Below are 22,727 nucleotides of genomic sequence, written 5' to 3'. Positions count from 1 at the left end.
TTTGGATAAGGATTCAATCCAAGGGCTCTCATTCATTGATGTTTATTATAAATAGGGGTAGAGAGTAAATGATTAAGGGTGTGAAAATTTTTATAACTCCTTTTGAAGAGGAGGGCTACTCTTAATTGAGAAGGCCTTCCAAATTTGTAACTTTTTGTTATAATTAATAAAATAATACGACCACCCCCTTTCCGAGAAGAATACATCTTCCTAATTGCACGAAGGCCAGAAGTGTACAGTTTGTATTCTGGCATCGTAGAAGCTATGTGATACCAGTTGCAGAAAGCCACGGAAAGAAGAGAATTAGGCGTTTTGTGGGGTAACCTGAAGGTAGCCTTCTCTTTGTTGGATGATGAAGATGAAGATGGAGATTAATTTGAATGTTTGTTTTTCTTATTTCTCTTTTATTGCTTATTAGTTTAGATTTATTTTCATGCTTGTAATTTTATTTTCTTGTTTAAATAGCCAAGAGGCTAGAACCATCTTTCCTTAGATTTATTTCATGCTTATAGATTAGATTTATTTCATGCTTGTAGAGTATTTTCTTGTATTTAATTCTTGTAATTTATTTTGTAGTTTAGATTTTGTAATTTATTTTATAGTTAGATTTTAATTTCTTACACTATTCAACTTGAGGCTAGAACCCTCTTGGGTTTAGTTTTTCTTTTTGTTTATTTTTATTTTCTTTGATTCGCCTTTAGGCTAGAACCCTCTAGGGAATCATCATTTTCTAAGAAGTTGATTCAATTCTAGATTACACATATCTATAATTGAATCTGTCATCTTTACTTTCTTGAATTTTATTTTCATTCTTGATTTTTCTTTTTGATTCTTGATTTTATTCATCTCTCCTTGTGGAAATCATTCATTCATTGTCACATCCACTCTCACTTACATTTTGTGCCTATTTACACACTATCACCTTCTTAATCTCTTCACAATCACATTCACTCATCACTCCTATTTGTCACAAACACAACATAAGAACCGATTTTATATTTTCTCCTACAAAATACCTTCCTCGTGGGATCGATATCTTTATACTATAACTTGACACGGTTGTGCACTTGCAACATTTTTTGGTACATGTTTATGTCGCATCATTCAATTTTGGCTCTACAGCTATTAGTTGTGTTTCTCAGTTGCAGAAGATCGTAGCTTTATCAACGACAGAAGCTGAATATGTTGCTGTGACAGAGGCAAGCAAGGAGATGATATGGTTGCAGGGTTTCTTGGAGGAGTTGGGACAGAAAAGTGAGAAGAGTGTCTTACACTGTGATAGCTAGAGCGCAATTCATTTGGCGAAGAACCCAGCTTTTCATGCAATGACCAAACACATACAGGTCCATTACCACTTCATAAGATCAGCGTTGGATGAGGACATGTTGGAACTTGTGAAGATTCAAGGAAGCAAGAACCCAGCTGATGTGCTTACTAAGGTTGTCACTACGGAGAAACTGAAGTTGTGTTCAACTTTAGTTTGCCTCATTACTTAATGATATGGAGGCCGTCGCCGCAGAGAGAGGTGATAGAGATTGATAGTTAGTCTCCAAGTGGGAGATTGTTAGGATATGTGAAGCCTAACTATCGCCCTATACTTCAGATTGAAGAGGAAACAGAAGAAGTTGAAGGAACCGGGTCAACGGCGATGAAGTTCAAGCAAAACGACGAAGAACTCAGTTTGATAGGATCACGGTCGACTGCGCATGGCGCGGCGATCGACCACATACGTGCACAGCAAGGGTGCACAGGTCAGAAGTTCATCGCGGTCGACCGCGCATGGCGCGACGCTCGACCGCCAAAAGTCCAGAGACTTTCCTGGATTTCGAGCAGCTGCGCGGTCGACCGCGCGTGGCACGGCGGTCGACTGCGAGTCGGGTTTTGACCCAGCTTTTTCTTTGATCTGTTTTCTATTCCTGTTTGTAATATTTTCTCATGCGGTGGCCGTGGACTTAGTTTCTCACATTGAGAAACGAACCACGTAAATTTGTGTGTTTGTGATTGTTCTCTTTCTCTCTCATCTCTATTTCCAAATCGCATCAGGGGGGTTGTGCATCCCCAACAGTATTGTCTGGTGGAACTAAAGAGTTTTCTCTGATAAAATATAGATATGACACTACAGCAGCATGATGTAGCATATATAGCGTAGGCTATTGATGGCATGCCTCATGATAAACAAAACATTAAGGAAAATTACTGTATGAAGTTCCTTCATCAAAGGCTCAGAGTTGCAAGCTCAAGTTGACAAAGGAATTGGAAAAGCGTCAAACAGCGTCTCGCAGTTTCCCCTTATTCACCAACAAGATTAAAAAGAAAGATCCACAGAAATAACAAAACCAGACATTAAGAGTTTATCCCTCACTGCTACATTATTCCCTTGCTCGAAAAGAAACACCAAGTGCACAGAGCCTGCAGAGAGTCTCAGGCGTTGACGGGCGAGGGCTTTTGGATGACGAAGGACATGCGCTGGCAGTGATGCTTGTTGTCGAAGGAGAGGAGACGGATGTAAGCATTTGGGTAGGTTTTCTTGCACTCCTCGATCTCGTTCAGTACTTGGGAGGAGTCGGTGCAGCCAAACATGGGGAGCTTCCACAGAGTCCAGTACCTGCCGTCGTAGTAGCCTGGCATCTGACTGTTGGTTCTGTGCACTGCTCCAACCTTTGAAGTTACATAAATAAAGTAGAAATATTAGGAAAGTTGAATATACGAGAAATAGCGAAGTTCATAGATTAAAGCGAAGATGGACAATTTAGTATCAGAAAAATACTTAAAAGAGTTGCTACACATTCAGATGCATATGTGAGGATATTCTATATGTATATCATGCCATATTAGGCCTTCTTGAAAGATTTTTCTATTAGCACTTATACCCAAAGATGTATATAATTTAATTTTCATTTCCATACAGGGCCTTAAGGATATTCAAGAAGGCACAGATATACAACGCATAAAATTTGCTCATACGCGAATTCAACCGAAAGATTAGTCAGTGAATTCTTTATGTTTTTGAGATAATAGTTATTATGTAATGTTCAATCAGTAGTTTCTGTTGATGTCAGAAAATTAATTGTACGGGTAAGTGGATTTTTAGAAGAGTTTAGGGTCTTTTAATCCTCCTTGCTGGCTGACAAATCAGAAGGAAGCCGATTCCTACACAGATAACACCCATTAGAGGGCCAAAAATGATTTCTCCGGCGTGGATTCCTACACAGATAACACCCATTAGAGGGCCAAAAATGATTTCTCCGGCGTGCCCTCTGACGTTCAAATCAGTGACAAGTTAAGCAAATTTGCTAAATATAGAATCTAGTTTCAGGTCGTTGTTCACTGTTCTCGCGTACCTTGGTGTAGCGGAGATTGCCCCTATTTATAAAAAAAAAATCAGTAACGGCACGTTGATAATTTGACCGTGCCGGTTCAATCGGCCAATCATACTGTACTCTACACGTGTCGGCAATCGGTTAAATGAGTCACATTTGCATTTAATGCAACAGTGACACAGTGGTTGAAGTGTTGGCATCGTCCGCAGAGTCAATTATGACTTCGGCTCGAGAAGTCACAATGACTCTGGCCATGTATTAAATGAGATGTCTACTGAGCGACAAAATACGACACTGCTGAAGCTGATAGATCGGTTCGTCATTTGAGACACGTCTTAGTGAGAGTGTGAGTAGAAGATGTCTTTTGTATCGGACTTAGATTCTTCTAGATCGCAGCTTGAAGACACCTTTCATTTCTGATTTGGGCCGCTAGAGAGATCAGCAACGCTCACACCCGAGTCGGGCTCTCAGATTTATAGGACTCGGCCGGCGCCAGGTAATTATAACACATGGCCGACTCTCAAGAGCTTACTAGACTTAGTAATTCTTAGGGTATAACAGTTCCTAATTTCAAAAACTTGGCCAGCAAACAGGTTTGAGGAGATGATTATAGCTTAAGTACGTTCTGCATAATCGCGAATCAAGAGTATGACTTCCCCCTGCTGGAGGTTATAAGAACTGCTACGATACCATACATCACTTTTAGTGTTAAGTTTGGGTTAATTCTGATTTAAGTATTTCTCCTCAATTTTTTTTTTTACCCTGATTTTACTATTGATATTAGAACTTAAAACACTAAAAATTTGAAGACTTGAAAAATAGTCATAGTACCTCATCAAACTCCAAGCAAGGCACCCATCCTTTACCGACCATGTACTCAACCTGCTTTGCTATGGATTCTGGAGACAGAGGTGGCAGATAAGAGAGAGTCTCAAACTTCTTGTTGTTAATTGGATTCCAAGTCTGATACAAAATTTGCGTATAAAACCACAAAATCAAATTAAAGAATTTATAGGATTCAAGAAATTAAACCAAGGGCAGATCGAGTAATTGATTACATGGCTAACACATAAGACAGAATCGAACCAAATTGGAGGCCTTTTGCACCTAATAAGGATCAAGCATGTATAGTATCGAACACCATGATATGTAGTGGAAATAATACCTTCATGCAGTGAACCCTGGAGCCATTGGAAACAGTTCTTGCACGCCACCCAACGCTGCTCTTCGCCGGAAAAAGGTGTCGGCCTGCGTCGGCTCTCAGGCCGGTGCATCCGGCAACCTTAGTTGCAGAGAGAGATCCAGCTGATGACATATCTTTGATATTTTGAGTGAGAGAGAGAAGAGAGAGAGAGAGAGAGAGAGAGAGGAGTATGGAGCTATGAAGGTGGTTTTGAAAGGTGGTGTGCAAAATGACAAGGCCGGTTTAAGAGTGATGTAGCTGCTTATTTAATTAGTGAGAGAGAGAGAGAGGGAGAGAGAGAGAGAGACGGTGGGTACAAGAGAAGTGGAGATTGATTGTGCAAACCAAGTGAAGGGGGGTTTCGGTCTTCGGTTTCATCACCACCACCCTAGCTTTCTGGTTTTGCCTTCGCCTGTTTTGCTTTATGATATAATAATAATAATAACTGAGCCAGACCTATCAAACATTTATACTGTTCTTGTTTGTTTATGGTTTTTTTTTTTTTTTTACTTGTTCATGCCTCTCTTTTTTTTTTTCAAGGCACTAGGGGCATACTCTCTACCACACTCTTAACCATACCATCTCTCTTGCTACAGTATACGGGGCCCACATGAGATTTTAAAAACTAAAATCTCATGTGGGTCCTGTATACTATACTGTAGCAAGAGAGGTGGTGTGGTTGGGAGTGTGGTAGAGGGTGTGCCCCTATCATTGTTTCTTTTTTTTCCATAGCTACTAGTGCGGCTTGTCCGTGAAAGGGATGGCAGCTTCAGCAATTAACATTGGACCGAGTATTTTGTTCATGGGTGTTGCTACATGGACCCAAATAGGGGATTCAATGCATGAGACATGTGAGGTGTCATCGTCCGGTTACATGATACACTGTTCATAAACAATGCATCATGCAACCGGATGGTGACACCTCACATGTCTCATGCCTTGTGTCTCCTATTTGGGTCCCTGTAACAACACCCTTTGTTCATTTGAGGGGCCTTGTTACGAAAATATTTTATTGTAAATGCAAAAGAATATACTAAGAAAGAAGAGATTCGCTCGGTCGAGCAATTTAGATATCTATACTAGTACATAAGAAAAACCAGCAAGGAGCAATGCAAATGCGGCTGAATTGAAGATAAGTGCCCCTTCCCAACTATAATTGGAAGGATATAAGGGTAGTTTTACTAGGAATGAACTTTTCTTTTCTTTTCTTTTCCTTCTTTATTTCTACCGGGCAGAGTTTAGTTTTTTAGGGTGATAAGTTTACGGATAAGCCACCCCGATTGTATTTCTCTCAAGGTGAAAGATAAGCTAGAAAATCTATCTTTACAATATTATTATCCCAACAAAAGAAATATTCTTGAGATAGGTTTTGTCAGAAATATCACCTGCATTTGCAGACGCAGGCCGAACTCTAGGTGTTTTAGATAGAGGGGAGCCCGACTATCATCATGGTCATAGACCGCCTACGATCTCGTCGACACCGTCAGCTTATAACCGTCAAGATATCATATTTCCAGTGGAGAGATCTTAATTGGGGCAGCATCACCTTGGAATGGATCTCCACGAACATTTCTTATCTAGCAGTCGAGAGCAGGGACCGCCATTCGCACTATAGATTATTGCCGGAGAAGGTGATCGGAGCAATTAGTAAATGCGGATTCAAAGTTTCAAAAAAGCAACAATTGCTCCCTTATCACGGTAACCTATTTATATGCAGCTGGGCCTCCAACTGTCATAATCTCAACGGATGAGCTGGACCCTAGCCAACGGCCCAAATTAATTCCAGAATTCATAGCAGTCTTTCCCGAATCGAGACAAAGCGTGCTCGCCTTGGATAGCCCGCAATCCTACATGAAACACGAAGCGATGACAGTTGAAAAGAATTCGCTGACGTCAACCACGTCACATCCAAAGAACTTTTCAGATCCCTTCATTAATGCTCCTCATGACTCAGTAAGAACTGTTACATTTCACTTCGACCCGGCCTAGGCCGACTCCAAGTAAAATGGACCAACTGTTATAGTCATTTTAGTGTTGAAAAATAATCTCTAATCAAGGGCAAACAAGTGTCTCATATTATGCATAATCGAGTCAAACCTTCAAAATAACCCAAGCCCCAGCTCGGACGACTCGACACGTCGATATCTCGCGAGGACAATTCAAATGGTGTTACATGTCGACCCCTGGTTAGGTCGACTCCTTGATCGACCTACTCGTTCGGCCATTAGGCCCACATCTTGTGAAGGCGACTCAAATGGTGGTACTTCTCGACCACCGGACGAGTAGAAATGTGACGAAATACCTCAAGCATTGAGCCCCCTCCCACACACTGACAACCAATCACCTCACAATAAATGTCATTAAATACATTATAGGCGCCATCATTACTCTACCCCTAATAGTCTTTATAACACATCGGACTATGTCAGCACCGCACACCCTCAATCACTTCATATTGACTACCAAAGTGACCTTTCATCCACTTGTCGACTGAAACATATAAAGCAGATGATGACTTGGCCGCTAGACCCTACTCGGTCGAAATTACCATCTTACCCCTCTACCACCATTATAAATAGGAGTATTATTTTCAATAATAAGGTATGATCTTTTTCTCTACCCAGTGTACTTAGGAACTTCTACAGTTCAGTTACTTCTCCACTCAAACATATTACTAAAACTTGATCATCTGAGGAAGAGCTGGGGAACCCAACTCCGCCCTCTTACGATTTTCTACCTGTGCAGGGAAGAACAACACACCTCAGAACTGGACATTTAGAGGGTTAGGGGACCTTTATCAAGTTAATATTTTCTCTTAGTGACTGTTTGATATCAGCCGTCAACAAGTATAAATTTAATATCTATGGTAAACACAGAGGCAAAGCCAAAAAATTTACCTTAGGGCCCAAGAATCCAAGATGCAAAAGTTGTTTCTTATTTATTTGAGAAAAGAATTTTTCAATACTAGTCCATTAAATTTTTAATAAGTTGAAATTGGTTCTCAATTCTTGAACTTGCCATCACATCATTGTCACTGCTACACCGAATTCTCATGATAATTTGAAACAACTCATAAGAATTAGGGAACTTGATAGTAATTTCAATGATTTATGGGGATTAAGTTTAAAATAACTCAATGAATTTGGAGGGAGCTAATAGCAATTTCAATGATCCAAAGAATAATTTCAAATTATTAAAGATTTAGAGCCTCAAGGGACTAATATGAACAGGAGTACATATGCAAATACCAAAAATGTTACCCCCCTCGCCGCCGAATTGTATGTGGCTCCGCCATTAGATAAATAGTTTATAAGAATAAGGGTATCATTATGATCTACTTATTCTTTACATGCATACTTGACTATTTCCTTATCATCAGTTATTCTCAATGCTTTATTGTATGATGTTTTCTACGGCTGAATGATGAGCAAGAGAACAAATAATTTGGCAAATCACCATAATTCCCCTCTCATTCAACTTTGACCATGAATTGGAATCAACATTAGAGGAAGACACTTGACCTGATGCGACTCTAATCAGGTTGATATGAAAATTCTAACAATTCAATAACAAGATTGCATACGCACGACACGAGGGTTTCACTTTTTATTTTTGTCAGAACTTTTTTCCTCCTATTTAGAGAAGATTTTAACAAATTTTCCCTTTACACAGAAGATATTAAAAAGATTTTCAAGAAGTCAAAACATACATCAATCGCGATAAAATGCATAATGGATCTATCTTTAACTTACACTTATATATATACATTAACATTAAAACAAGGATGAATAGATTAATTACGGTAGGACCTAGGAACCTAATACACTAACATTAAAACAGGGATGAATGAATAGATTAATAACGAGAGGACCTAGGAATCAAAGTAATGAAAACAACTCGACTTTGTACGGTCATTAACCTAACCAAACAGAATTCAGATCCTCTACAACCTCAATTACGGAGAATACTTACAATTAGTTATGTGGACTAATACTAGAGTTTATTTCAGTAAACCCAACGATTAAAAGTTTTTAATATAATTTAGATAAAGAATATAATTCATGGAGCCGACTGAGTGAAAAGATATTATTGGTGGATTTTAGAGTTCCTCTATAGAGGATCCTGGGCAACCAAATATGAAATTATCTTCTGCCAGGACAAGAATGAAAAAGACAAGGAAGACCTCCAGGCAAAATTCCTGCAGGACTTCATAATAAGTTAACAATCAAGCACGAGGTTACCCTCAAAATCTTATGGAACTAAATACCACGTTGCAGTATGAGAACTACAGACTTTCATCCTTCATCCTCTCCAAGCAAGATGACACCAACTCCAACATCTTGCTTATCTCCCCCAACTGAGGATGAACCTTATCATCAACCAAAAACCTGTGTCCAACCCCATCAACCTCAATCAAGCTCCAACCAGGAGTAATCTTCACTCCCCTCTCCCTCATCGCCCTCCTCACCTCCATAACCCCCTCCCACCTCCCCACCATCGCATAAACATTCGCCAACGAAACATATCTTCCACAACGCCCTGGCTCAAGCTCAATCACTCGCCTCCCAGCTCTCTCACCAAGCTCAACGTGCCCATGCATCATGCACCCATTAAGCAAAGAGCCCCAGATGGCCGCATCAGGCTCCATCGGCATTTTTTGTATCAACATATCTGCTTCAGCTGTACACCCTGCACGGCTTAGGAGATCGACAATGCACCCATAGTGCTCAATTGAAGGATTTATACTATAGGATTTGCTCATACTGTCAAAATACAAACGTCCTTCGTCAACTAAACCTCCATGGTTGCAGGCAGTTAGGACACCAATAAATGTTATAGCATTTGGCATAATCTTATTCTCCAACATTTCACAGAAAATTTTAAGTGCAGATTGGCAATGTCCATTTAAAGCTTCACCCATGATCATCGCGCTCCAAGCCGTCACGTCTTTCCTAGGCATTTTATCAAACACTTCTCTCGAACATTCTATCAGGCCACACTTTGCATAGAAATCAACCAATGCAGTACCGAGCTCGGGTCCATACTCAAACCCTTTCTCATCAATATAAGCATGAATCCATTTGCCTTCATCCGAAGCGCCCAATGCACCAGAAGCAGTCAAAACACTCACAAGAAGAGCCCTATTCAACTTCACACGTACTCGATCCCTCAACTCACGAAACAATTCAATTGCCTCTAAATGCCTTTCGTTCTGAACGTACCCTGAAATCATCGCGCTCCAAGAAACATCATTCCTCTCAGGTGCTCTATCAAAGATCTCCCGTGCCTTTTCCACTAGTCCGCAACTCGAATATCCACTTATTAAGCTAGTCCAACACACAACATTTCTGTTAGGACTTTTATCGAACACGTTATAAGCAAGCTCAACCTCACTCAATCTACAATACCCACTGATCAATGAACTTGTCACAAACACATCACCGTCAAAACTGAACTTAATGGCCTGCCCATGAACCTGTGACATTGATGCTCGATCACTACAGGCCTTGATCAAACAGGGGAACGTGTGCATATCAGGAGAAACACCTCGACATCTCATTCGACTGTAAACGAAGAGACTCTTTTCGGGTCTTGGGCTTTTCGAGAAGCCGATCATCATGGCGTTCCAATTGAAGATCGTAGGTGTTGGGATTTGATCGAACAGCCGGACTGCATAATGCATAACGTTGCGGGCAACATAGAAAGAGAGGATGCGGCTGGTGATGTAGGTGAAATTGGCGAGGCCGAGGGTGATAATGTGGGCGTGAATCTTGTTCGAATCTTTCAAATTGTTGCATTTCTCAATGAGGGAGAGGTACGGGTAAGAGATTTGGTTTGGTTTCGGAGAGAAATTTTGTATGGTGGATACGGAGAAGGCCCTTCTCATTCCTCGGATATAGCTGCAAAGCTAATGCATTTGCATTCGGTGATAATAGAATTGAGCTTTCTTCGTTTCAAAGAAGGAAGATGCATTTAAGTATTATAATTTTGCTTTGTGGATGGCTTGCCAGTGATCTTACTCCCTCTGATGCTGATATGAATCCCTCGTCCAATAAAGCAAATTACCTTCAACCGGGCATCAAAGCTCACAAAGGAGTGTATCGAACAAAAATTACGTTGCTGACATGTATGGCACCTGATTTCAGGTAATAGTAGCTGTTACTAGCGACCAAATACTTTGGACTGAGGACTTAATTGGCCGGCATCTAGGCTAATATAATACATCTCTATTGTTCTCTATATAACTTTAGAATCTCAATTATCAACTAAACAAAGTGTTTTGAGGGTTCTTGTTACAACCGTCACACTTTGGAATCCCAAATTACCAACTAAAGAGTTTCAGTGTTTCAAAATAATCTGTAGGGGAACTAAAATCGACAGAGCACGCTCAACTTAGAACCATAAGTTTGCTTTTTTTTTAATCCTAAAATTTCAGTTTTAATTTCATCTCATATTGCGTAGGATGGGGAGGGTTATTTGCAATTTAATAATATCCCAATCCTTTTGAAATTTTGGTATCCCGAAGTTGGTAACCCATAGTATAAAAAAATTAACATTAAATTTTGATCAAGAATATACTAACACAAAAAAGTGAGTAAGAGTTTCTTGCCCAAGAGTTCAGCGAAAGGGAGGAAAAAGCTAAGGGACGCTTCAATTTCATGTAAGAACCATATAAATACAATACAATCTTTCAACTCTCTCGCCCATTAACAAAACACTAAAACATAAAATTCAACCCATGCATGAGTCAAACTGGATTCAGACCCATAATTCAAGATCAGAGCAATTTCATATGCTCAACTACACATATCCGTACTTGATCAAGTGCTGACCACGCATAGCACGTACCACCATTTGATTGCTGAACAGCAGGGAGAGCATGCAGGATTCTTCGCACTATTGACTGATAAATACATAGCACTGATAAATTCTCTGATGATAATGTTAATCACAAGGGACGCTTCCCTGAGATTCTATGGACTGGTGACTTATAAGTCAGCACCTAAGATACATAGCTTTATATAACACTACTAATCAAAAGTTACACTGAAATCTCAACCATCAAGTAATCAAAGGCTCATCGTTTCCTGATGACTCTATGTTTAAACTGACCTGACCCAAGATAGTCAAAGCAATGCAAACAGAATAACTAACACACAACACAAGCTTATTGTATTTCTGCATGGTATGTAATTGAGTATCACACACCACTTGTCAATAATCTTTACACATCATAACTATGTCACAATGCTGTACAGACAAATGGTATCAAAACAGGTAAATTCTGATGTCACATTAGATCCAAATTTATTCTTCCATACAACGCTGCTAAAATCTAACTAGAGAACAAATTATGATGTCGCACTAGGCAACCAGCTTAAACCTTTACAGTTGTAAAGCCTAGAGCTTACAGCAACATCTGCAGCTTAATTGCACAAAGATATTACCACCAACAGCAACAACAACAATACAGAGACAAAACCTTGAGACACCTATACTAGCACCCAATGAAGAAAGCTCCCGAAAAGCAAATCCAAATGCAGCCTTCGCGACAAGAAACCCAGTAAAAGTTTACTGGATGCTTAATAGAATATGCAACTACTTGCTACAATTAGTTGGCAGCGGAGAAGGTTATGAGCATTAGAACCGTAATAAACAAAACATGAGCCCAACAAAACCTATGTTTAGAATTTTCAGGCAAGCAAACAAGAACCTAGAGTTTTGGAATCCCAATTTTCTTTCATTCTTCTATTTTTCTATCTTCTTTTTCTCCTTTTCAATTTCTAGAGTTAACAACTAAAAGAAAGGAGAAAACACAAGAATATAATGCAGAAAGCAGCAACCATGCTTTGAGATCTATCCAATCTAAATCAATCATTGGTTTTAATCTTCCTTCTACAGATTTGAAAGGAGGGGGAGGGGGGGGGGGGGGACTGAAGCAAGTTGGCATTTCAGAGCAACTGAAAAAAAAAATCATATTTAAGCATGTTTCCATTATGATGGGGTAAAAGAACTTATTCAAGCCGGTTAATCTTCTAACAAAAGTGAAAGAAAATTTGGCTGAGTCAACTCCAACATGATGCAAGCTGTTGGAATTCAGATAATTGAACATCGGAGATTTCTTTACCTGATGGTTCACACAGGGTTTGCATTCTGGAAAATAAAGACTGACACACCAAAAAGAATGCAGTTAGCATTAGAAAATTGATTATGAAGAAAGATGCAATCAACTTTTTGGGGCTCACCAAATGATTTGAAGATACAAGGCATGGCAAACTGAAAGTTCTCAAAATATTTGCAGCATTTCTATTGACCTGGAAGGCCAACAGAGAAAGGGGAAAACACAAAGTAAAACAGAACATCTAAACAAGTCTCATTTTAGTGGCATATATATCTAAGAGAAGCCATATTCAGTTACATGATCAATAGAAGCATGATCCGTTCGTGCTAAGGGCCTCCCACATTTCCAGCGCTAATCTCATGATGCCATAAAACTCCATGCTCCTGAAATGAGAGATGTCAGTCAATATCATGAAAGGAACTGTGTGAATGCAATGCATGTAGGTTTCTTGCTTCAGGAAAAAGCAAATAGAGAAACAACATTCTTGTTTGGAAAATGGTAAGAGATAATGAGTAGGATTGAATTTAAAATTTAATTAAAGCAGATGATGATGATGCTTTAATAAGAAATAAGACATAAAACTTTTAAGATGAAGCTGAATTCTAAGAATTCTAAGACAAGACATTTCCTTTGGACTTCAATAATTTAGCAACCAGTGTTAAGGATGAGTTCTGCCTTCGTGTTTAGCAAATGAATCTGAAAATAACAAAGACCAACAAAGAACTTCTTGACTTATATAGCTCAAACTTCAATTCCTCTAGGTAAGATCTGGAAAAGTTTAATGAAATAGTAGTCGAGAACAATCTATAGATCCAAAGTTGATACCAGCATAACTTAAAAACTTATAAAGATGATATAAACAGTAATGCAAAACCTAAAACAAGTTTTAACTTGTTTCCTCTTGTTCATTTCTGGGACACATTATTACTAGCAAAGTAAAGAAGGTTGTCAGACATAATTGTGCAATTGCCTTGACAACTTGAGATACAATATACATGTTGGTACAGCCAAATGGTGATATAGAAAAGCAAATTTGAAATAAATAAATCGAGTCAAATGATTGGCAGGGCTTGCTAGCATTTGTATCAAAGCATGACCAACAGCAATAAATCAACACAAGCCAACTATAAGGAAAAACCTCAAAAGACTTGTCGTATAATGTGTTCCGGGTTAAGAGAACAGGGGAGCATAAATGACTAGCTCAGAAGAAATTTGCAAGTAGCAGCTCCTAACGAATTTTCACATTATTACAATAGAGAAGGTTATTGCAGTTCTTCTTTTAGAATTTGTTAACTTTTAAAGTTTGTAAGTATCATTGGCAACAAGACTATTCAACAGTGGCGGAACCAGAAAATTTAAAAAGTGGGCCCAAAAAAATTAAACACAATAACGTAATTTTTAGACAATTTAACACCTGAACATCATTATAAAATGAGACTTCTAAACTCATAATTCAAATTAGACTATCGCATTTACAATAACATTTGTTTTTTGCTTTCATTTCTTGAAACCTTTTCATGACATCTTTCTCATTAATGTTACAAAATCTATCGCATCTACAAACAATTATTCTTATACACATCTCATATTTGATTCTGAGGAATTGAGGGTGAGCGCAAAGAGAGGAACCGAGGATCGAGGGTGGAGAGATAAAGTGAGTTGCTAGGTTTATCTCATGGTCACAGTTTCCAACTTGAGTATTTCAATATCAGTCATTCAAATCTATAATTTTTTGATATTAGTTTCCCAAAGTCATTGAAAATTGAAATTAGTCCCACAACTCTATAACTGTTTTAAAATTAATCTCCAGAGTTAGCATTTGTTTGATTTGGGATAGAATAAGCCTTTGATTTTAACTATTGAGAAACTAATTTCAAATCACTTCCAAGATTTGGGGGACTAATTTCAAAATATGAAGATTTGGGGGACCACTTTAAAAACACTTAAAAGACAGAAGACTAATTTCAAAATATATAAAAAGGCTTGGGTGACTAATTTTTAAACTTGAAAGATTTGGGGGACTAACATCACAAAGAGGAACATAGAGGCTTAAGTTTGAGAAAGTTGAGGTATGCATCTTTTGTATTCTACTACCTATAAAATTACTATTCACAAATTAGCTCTATATTATTATTACTATTTCAACGTGGGGCCAAGGCCCCCTTGACCCCCAGTGTGGCTCCGCTAGTGCTGTTAAAAAGGGCGGGTCTTCTAATTGAACCTCTTTATTTCTGGAATTGTTTTCAATGAGATGAGCAATTTTCTCCTTCAATCGTATTGTATAGGGCCTTACGCATTTGATGATTCAAATTCAATTGACATAAGACTTTTTCCTTGAATTAATCGTAGAAGAAACTTGCCTGTGATAGTCTGATCGACAAGCATGAACTTCTCCTTTGAATTTCACATTACGTATGAGGACTTTCCATAATGATCCTATCAAGATGGCAGATTATATTATACCCTTGATTTCACATTTAACTCTTGCTCACTATTTTCAAATTTTCGGACACCATATATGTAATCTACTACAAGTAGGCAACCATTTATCCTAATAAGTAAAGTTCTTTATTGTTTTAAATCAATCATGCTAAGCCTTGTCATGATACTTCTACGATCAAACATGTAATAATTTCATACCGCAAGATAATTAGGCCATATTTGGATTGGGTACTATTTTAAGGTAACACCCCTTTATCCTTTAAATTAAAATAGTGAAGTGCTTGGTTCAAATTTTTGGAGGGGATTAGGCCGGACTATTTAGTCCATTAAAATAGAATAAACCGGAGATTTCGCATTAAATAAAGGAGCTGAGGGGGTGTTATTATAGTCCATGGACTATTTTCCACTTGGGATTAGATATGCAATAACCCCATTAACCCTTAATTTTCTTTAAAATTACATGGAGTTCCTGTGCCTAATTATTTTCCTCTAGCATCATCAACTGAATACACAAGGAAAAAAATAAAGATCAAGGCTTTGTGGAAAAATAATCGGAACATACAACACGTATCTCTTCATCATTATGTAATTCATGGTTTGATTTTAATTAGTTCTTTGGTAAGTATTACTCCAATCATCTGTGGCTGACATTGCATTTACCCATGGATCTATCACTAGCCTTTGTTAACGTGGAAGAGCTGTTTAAACATTGAACATGACGTAGGAAGAACTTAAGTTTTTTTCATCATCCCTATGGCGGTGCAAAAGTCTAAAATTATGGCCATGTATATTTTGGTTGTGATAACATTGTAATATGAATTTGTTTATGAATAATATTGACTTAGTTAGCTTGTGATGTTGGGTTGATATTTGTTTATGTTGGTGTTTTATTACTTGAAATTAGAGAAATTCCATATTCTAGGTAATTATAACTTAAGCGAATATCGTGATTGATAGATGGAAAGGTCATTGTAGACATTTGTTGTTATGCTTTAATCTTATACCACTTTATAATGACAAGCTCCCAAACATAACATAAGTATTAGAGGTATTAATAACAAATTGAACCAAACAAATTATTAAAAATTTTAATTCACAATAGTCTCTCATGTTATTCTATCTTGGGACTATAATGAGAAAAAATTATCCCAAGATAAAACAAGTCTCAATCCAAACATAGCTTTAGTACTCTCAGTTAACAGGAACATCTTCAGCTATAGTTAATGGGGAAAAAACTTCTTAGAATAACATGCAACTTACATTCATCTTATGGAAACCTTCACATCTTATAATCCACAAATCTCTTAGAACCTGTCAATTATGAACATATCCACAATTGTTATTTTGACTCACAAGTCGTAGCTAAATTCATCAAGGCTTCACATGTGTTGAACAAGTAGAAAAAATCCATGATACATACTTCTCAAGCTAGTATTATTATTACCAGGAAGTAATAGTAGGAAATATAACTCTAACTTGGCATTTTTTAATTATTTTATGCCTAATTGTATGTGATTTTCAAAGAAAGTTATATCTTCTATATTCTTGGTCTAGAAAAGAGATTATGGAGCGTCGGGTTGGAAGTACATGACTTTAAAAGTTAGCACTAATGTAAAATATAGCAGTGAAGCTCACTGAAGATGACAAATAACCCAATAGACAAACAACTGTAATATTCGAATAAGTGAGTTGTAGTTGGTTTGACCTATGGTTTAAGGATTATGAAGTAGCATCAAACTTAAAAGGCTAGTAATAAGTTATTCGTCAAGAGATCAGTTTTGTCTCTTCAATAACTGTGATGCTTCCACTCATTTAGACTTAGTCCCACATTGGAAATTTTAGAGTTTAAATGGTTTTGGCTAGTCAATTTTGGCAGTGGTTTGAGCCAAACAATGTGTTACACTCAATGAGTCTCAGGGCTGCATAGCCAATAAGCTTGCGAGCTCGGTGTATAGAGCATGTGATCTTGTAACAATCCAATTCTCATGCTGTGACGAGGATGTCGCATATTTAAGGTGGGGTGATTGTGATGTACCAACTTATTTACTCTCATGGTTTAAATGATAGGTTTCGGGAGTCAAGTGTAACCCTGGCTAGTCAATTTTGACAGTGACTTAAGCCTAACAATGTGTTACAACCAGTGAGTCTTAGGGCTACATCGCCCCCAACGGGCTCATTGGCTCGCAGCGTGACACTAACTGTAATAAGCACCCACAATATCTAGAAACTAGGCCTGCCTTCAAGATCAGCAACAACACCAAGTTACAACTTACAACTTACAAGTAACAAAATCAATAAGATATGATTATCATATACGATAGCTATAAGAATGTAATGAGCTATACAAAAATCCTACTTCATATTTATCGACTATGCTTTGGTGCTCAACATCCTAGAGCAATTAGATTTCCAAGCAAGTTTAGTCGCACCTCTTTCTAATAGATGAAAAAATAAAATCATTATTCACTATAAAAATTCTCAGCATAAACGATAAGAAAGATCAATTTAACTCACAAAACTAAGCAAACAAACATCATAATCCCAAAAAAAACAAAGCAGAAAAAAATAAAGCCCTAACCTGTTCATCAATTTCATCAGCAATCCAAACAGACTAGCGATTCCTCTCCGGTGGCAACGGCCGATTGAACCCACCCCTCCGATTCATGTACTGCCTCGGCTGCCTCTTGGTCACAACCCTAACCCCGCTCACGTTAGCATCAGGCACCGGCTTCCCCTTCGTCGAATCAAACCCTAGCGGGATCCCAAGCATCTTCATCATCTCCATCTCATTCGCATCGACATCAGTGGGCTCCGCCCCATCCCCAACAGTTTCCCCGTCGTCCTTCGCCTTCGCGCCGTCGGTGGGCACTCCCTGCTTCTTCTTGGACTCCTTCGCCTCCTCGCTCTCCTCTCGCCGGCGCTTGCGTCTTGCGCGGGTGGGTTGGGGTCGGGGGGGGTGGAGGAGGACTGGTGAGGGGGGGGGGGTGGATGATAGGGCGCAAAACAGCTTACTCCGAGAAATGGATTAAAGTTTGTGATTAACTTCAATTTACTGAAGCTTTCTCGTGCCATGAGGCGGGGGTAGAGGGAGGCGTGGTGTGTTACTATTCAGGCATTCATTTTGGCTTGGCCATTCTAAGCTCCAAGACATTTGGGTAATGACTGGACGCCGTGAACCATGCATAAATGTTGAGTTATCGCTCGAGAAATATATTCAACTACCGTAAATTGAGTAAAGGAAGTTGGTGGGACCCGAGGCGTCAAGCTAACAAGTTGCAGGACTGAAGGAGTGTTGTTGGCAGTAAGATCCACAAGAACAGAAGGGAATGCCAGTAATCAGAGAAATCGATATGAATTGAGCTAGCATCTAGCCGCAGATGCCTATAAGTTAAAAACGAAGCAAAATAATCATCGTTGTTAAGCAATGTTTGACGCTCAAGCCAAGCAACGACGAACTTAACCTGTAGAAATGTGCGTGTTTTTGTGTCTGCAGAAAGGGTCCGAGATAATAAGTCACTACAACAGAGAGGCGAACAGAATGTAACCAAAAGCCATTTAAAAAAATATTCCATTAACAAATCAAACAATTTTGGTTTCGAAACAAGACAACGTGAATCTCCAGAAACAAACACAGCAGAAAAGTAAGTTCCAAGGCATTCCTGTAAAGAGTCATTGCGGTGGCTGGGTTGTGGTGGCCAGGCAGGGCATAATCTAGGGGATGGTTTGTACGAGTTGTTGGATAACAGATGAAACTAGCAGTAGCCGTGGCTCTTGAAAGCGGGTTGAAGAAGCACCGTAGATTAGACATTCAGGAAGCATGGGCTGTTTTTCTTTTAGTGAAAGTAGGCTTTGAAATAGGGATGTAATTTTTGAAACTGCTTAAAGCGCACGACGTAGGCGGGCACTACTTAGAACCAGCAGAATGAGGATGAGCATCTCCGGAAGAAATCAATGTTTGGCTTAAGTTTGTTTATTGATGAGAGTATTGTACTGAGCAGTAAGCCAATGTTATTCTTATGAACTCTTTCTGATTGGGGAGATGAAAATATGAAAATTTTAATATATTACATTTCTTACTTCAAGTATATGCTTGGAGGTATGAAACAAGGAAGGTAGAATAAACACAGGGCGGTTGTATGGATAAGGTAAAGCATTCATATAGTTTTTAAAGTCGAAACTTGACAATACAAGAAGCTTCTGTTGCTCCCTGTTCATATTGCATTCATTTCTTGTACAGACATAGATGGAATACAGGTGACGCGACAGGTTGATGGGAGTCACTATATGTATAGCATGCATCTTAAGTTTTCATTATTTACATTCTACGCATAGAACCATCTTATACGTTAATCAATCAAGAAAAGTTGATTGCATAGCATTCATATGAAAAGGCAATGTCGTTGGCAATTGAGCTAGCAGTGAATTTACCTACTTACTTGCCAATATATAGGTTCTTTTTATTCCAATGAGTTGGTTTACCACGCATTAAGGAGAAAACTGTCTATACAATTTTTGAGTAATTAGAACTTCTAAAGCTGCGTAGCTGCCCCTCACGCAAACCAAAAATCTGGTTTGGCCTATGGTGGGACCATTCGGTGTAAGGAAACAAATGAAAGCCAATCAATACTGTACAACGATTCATACAAGGAAAAGTTAATTCAGATAAGTGAAAATTGACGGTGGTGGGGAAAGTTTAGAGCGATGGCAGACGATAATTTAGGAGAGAACTCGCATCTTTAGTCGGGGGAGTTTGTGAGGGAATTACATGGTAGTGAGCGAATGTCGACGCAGCAAGTGTTTGGTCGCTGACTGGGTGACTGGCGTGATTGAGTCTCAGGAGAGCAGTGGTTCGGTCGTGTGGTTGGCCAGTGTCTGCGTTTGTGGGGTCTAGCGCGTGGCATCGCAGTGTATTAGTGATAGAGGCGTCTTCGTGGCGAAAACTTTCACGCACTGCTGTCGTGACGTGTTCATAATCGGAAATTCTCATGAGTATATCGCGGATCCCGTCTGAGGAGTGCAAAACATGCCCAATACGAAATATGTGCTGAGTGCTTTTGAGGACTGGAGTGATCTGAGCTTCGGTCACACTCAGCATTCCATATATACAGGAAATTCATGAACGTACATTGCTATTTAGATCGTAGTGAGAAAGTTTAAGGAGCAGATTATGGTGAATAGAAGTGAAGAAATATGATGGCTTGTAATTGTTCTTTTTTTTTGTGTTAGAATGAGTAGAGGGTTGAAACGCAGACTGTTTCCCGAGACATTATTGTTGATTCGGAAAATCCTGGCGGCTTTTTAAGACTAGATGTGGCTCAATTTGTCACCAAAGCTCAAGGCAATTAGTTGCCCTTAAATTTTCATAATAGGGATTCTCTATAAGCAACGCAAGTTGAAGGAGTGATAAATAAATAATGTAGCTCAACTTTCACTCGGTAAATTTTGTATCATGAAGATTCATACAAAAGTGGTGAATATAGTTAGTGATATTAGATTGAAAATCACAACTAAAAATTATAAGAATGCAATATTTATACCACCCAAACAATATATGATAACTCATAAAGCTTGAGAACAATCACATTGGAACAACCAATTTTAATTTCAAGTTGACATTCAGTGAACTCAACGCCAATGAAAGACCTCCTCAAGTTTGGCACTTCTGCGCATGGCAACCTACTAGAATGGGTAGAAACGCAGAATATGATACTAAATGAACAAAGGTCAGGATACCAAGTCCACTGAAATCGTTGACCACTGTTAATATTAAGACCGCATCTCAGCGGCCAAGATGTTTGCAACTACTGCAACCTAATAGGCAGGCAGACTAGAAAAGTAACCCTTAGTCAGAGACTCAGAGCCATGAGAAAGCAAGTCATTTTCAAGGATAAGGTTTTGGACCGTGTTTTGATCTGTAAAACGAATTCAACCCCCCCCACCCACCCCCACCCCACCGCCACCCCCACCGCCACAAAAAAAAGAGGTTTACATAATTGGTATCTGCCCTCCAAAGTTTTATGCTTCACTCTGTCAGCACCAGGCGGTGTGGATACAGTCAATATGCGAGCTCCAGCATCCGTCGACCATGGAGGTAATGACAAAAAAAAAACTAATATTCAGAAAAATTGAAATAGCTTACATGAAAACTTTTCCTCATTCATTTCTATTTAAGGGTTATATCCTTGCATTATTAAATCAGTTCAATCCAGCTTAATTGTCTCTATCCAAGTTTCTCAACTCGCTTAACTCCATACTGGGTCCCTTAATTAATAGTACTATTTTCGGTGCCTTGCGAATACGTCATACATAAATTCAATCTTTTACGTTAAAAAAATACTAGTTGGATGGATGGTTAAAGTAGTGGGGTATTTAAAATAGTTAGTGGTCTTACTAGGGATAAGTTATGGAGACAATAGGATGTGGAGTTAAAAATGGTAAGTCTTTTGAGTTTCAAGTTTATCCTTTTCAATGACTATTGAACTAATCGTGTAAATTTTAATGCGGGATATTTGATGGATTTTTTGAATTCATAGACTGCATAAGGTAGAACACCAAGAAGCTTCTCTAAATAATAGTAAATAGTTATCACTTTCTAGCTGGTAAGTCCACCTCCTTGTTCTTCTGCATTTTATTCGTAATAGGTCAATTCTACCTCCTTATGGACTGCACGTCATCTTTTTATCCTATCCCTTAATAAATTTCCAAACATCCCATTATGCTACACTCATTTTATTGGTGATTTCTCATTGCAATCTGTAAAATGTAAGTTAGTGTTATAACTATCCGCATAGAATTTGTTTCTTTCAGTTCATGGGTATTCTAGAATCAAAAATATAAAGTTAAAGCCTCTCTACTCAAACCATCCGATTTAATTCAATCAATAATCTTTCTTAATCTCAAACTCTTCGCTTAGATGCCATGGAAACAAACATTTTCTAATGATTGCTTTTGCCTATCCATTTCTGTAGTAATAATATAAGAGATAATGGCTATAAACGTACCATCGAATAACACTAGCACCAAATATAAGTTGCGTGTAACTATTTAAATAATATAATATATGGAATGGCTGTGGAATTTTGCACAGTGCTAAAAATGAATATTTTTAAGATTTGGTTATATCAACTTTCATAGAGAAATATAAAAGCCAGACCAACATATTTTATAGCAAACTAAGTGAAGAATTTTGCGAATTAATGATGAATTGTAATAACCGAAAGCTTTTATTGTTAAGCATTATTGGTCCAAGCGATACAGTGAGGAGCACTACCGTGGCTAGTGGATGGCTTAAGGTCATTAATGCAGGCAGGATATCCAAAGTACATAACAATTGAATGCAACATTTTATCATCCAAGAACTATCGAAGCAGCTGTGGGTAATTAGGCTCAGCGCACCGCTCTAACCATTCATCATTCTGGATTTCGAGCCTCTGCTTTGCATGCAGGAGTAACATATACTAGAAGATCTGGAGGCATTCCTGGAAAGACAAAAACCAACGAACCAGTCAATCAAAGTTTTATTATCTGATACCATTAATTACAATGTCGTTTGATTAAAGCTGAACTAATCATTAGTTAATATCTATTAAGCACCCAATGGTGGAAAATTGTAATTAAGGAAAGGGACAATACAAGGTTTGCAGGAACAAGTATTTAATTT

The 22,727-nt window shown here is 38.5% G+C and overlaps 3 protein-coding genes across 3 annotated transcripts in view; all 3 read right to left on the bottom strand.

Moving 5' to 3' along the window:
* Nucleotides 2,184-4,879, bottom strand: LOC109840441 (ribulose bisphosphate carboxylase small chain clone 512-like). The gene is made up of 3 exons (XM_020409091.1): nucleotides 4,486-4,879; nucleotides 4,152-4,283; nucleotides 2,184-2,658 (listed from the first exon to the last, which is right to left on the bottom strand). Exons 1-3 carry the CDS (start codon nucleotides 4,633-4,635, stop codon nucleotides 2,422-2,424), a joined length of 519 nt encoding a protein of 172 aa, XP_020264680.1. The 5' UTR covers nucleotides 4,636-4,879; the 3' UTR covers nucleotides 2,184-2,421.
* LOC109840440 (pentatricopeptide repeat-containing protein At5g66520-like) lies at nucleotides 8,668-10,660 on the bottom strand. The gene has a single exon (XM_020409090.1). It carries the CDS (start codon nucleotides 10,388-10,390, stop codon nucleotides 8,789-8,791), a length of 1,602 nt encoding a protein of 533 aa, XP_020264679.1. The 5' UTR covers nucleotides 10,391-10,660; the 3' UTR covers nucleotides 8,668-8,788.
* LOC109842270 (U4/U6.U5 small nuclear ribonucleoprotein 27 kDa protein) overlaps nucleotides 12,463-22,727 on the bottom strand; it is a 14,817-nt gene continuing 4,552 nt past the window's right edge. Inside the window, exons 2-4 of the mRNA XM_020411168.1 lie at nucleotides 17,646-18,034; nucleotides 12,750-13,008; nucleotides 12,463-12,671 (exon numbers count right to left, since the gene is read on the bottom strand). Of these exons, the coding sequence (XP_020266757.1) occupies nucleotides 17,679-18,034 (356 nt within the window). The 3' untranslated portion in view covers nucleotides 12,463-12,671; nucleotides 12,750-13,008; nucleotides 17,646-17,678. The remainder of the gene's footprint in view (nucleotides 12,672-12,749; nucleotides 13,009-17,645; nucleotides 18,035-22,727) is intronic.

The sequence above is a fragment of the Asparagus officinalis genome, chromosome 5 (genome assembly GCF_001876935.1).
Source record: "Asparagus officinalis chromosome 5, Aspof.V1, whole genome shotgun sequence".
NCBI classification, from domain to species: domain Eukaryota; kingdom Viridiplantae; phylum Streptophyta; class Magnoliopsida; order Asparagales; family Asparagaceae; genus Asparagus; species Asparagus officinalis.
Note: the sequence above shows the minus strand (reverse complement) of the source record. Positions and strands in the feature narration are given on the sequence as shown.

Excerpts from the sequence above, each read along its gene's own strand:
- LOC109840441 (XM_020409091.1), bottom strand. The coding sequence starts at position 4,635 with ATGTCATCAGCTGGATCTCTCTCTGCAACTAAGGTTGCCGGATGCACC. Across the intron at positions 4,284-4,485 it reads CCAGGGTTCACTGCATGAAG|ACTTGGAATCCAATTAACAA; the intron begins GTATTATTTCCA and ends ATTTTGTATCAG. Across the intron at positions 2,659-4,151 it reads CTTGCTTGGAGTTTGATGAG|GTTGGAGCAGTGCACAGAAC; the intron begins GTACTATGACTA and ends GTAACTTCAAAG.
- LOC109840440 (XM_020409090.1), bottom strand. The coding sequence starts at position 10,390 with ATGAGAAGGGCCTTCTCCGTATCCACCATACAAAATTTCTCTCCGAAA.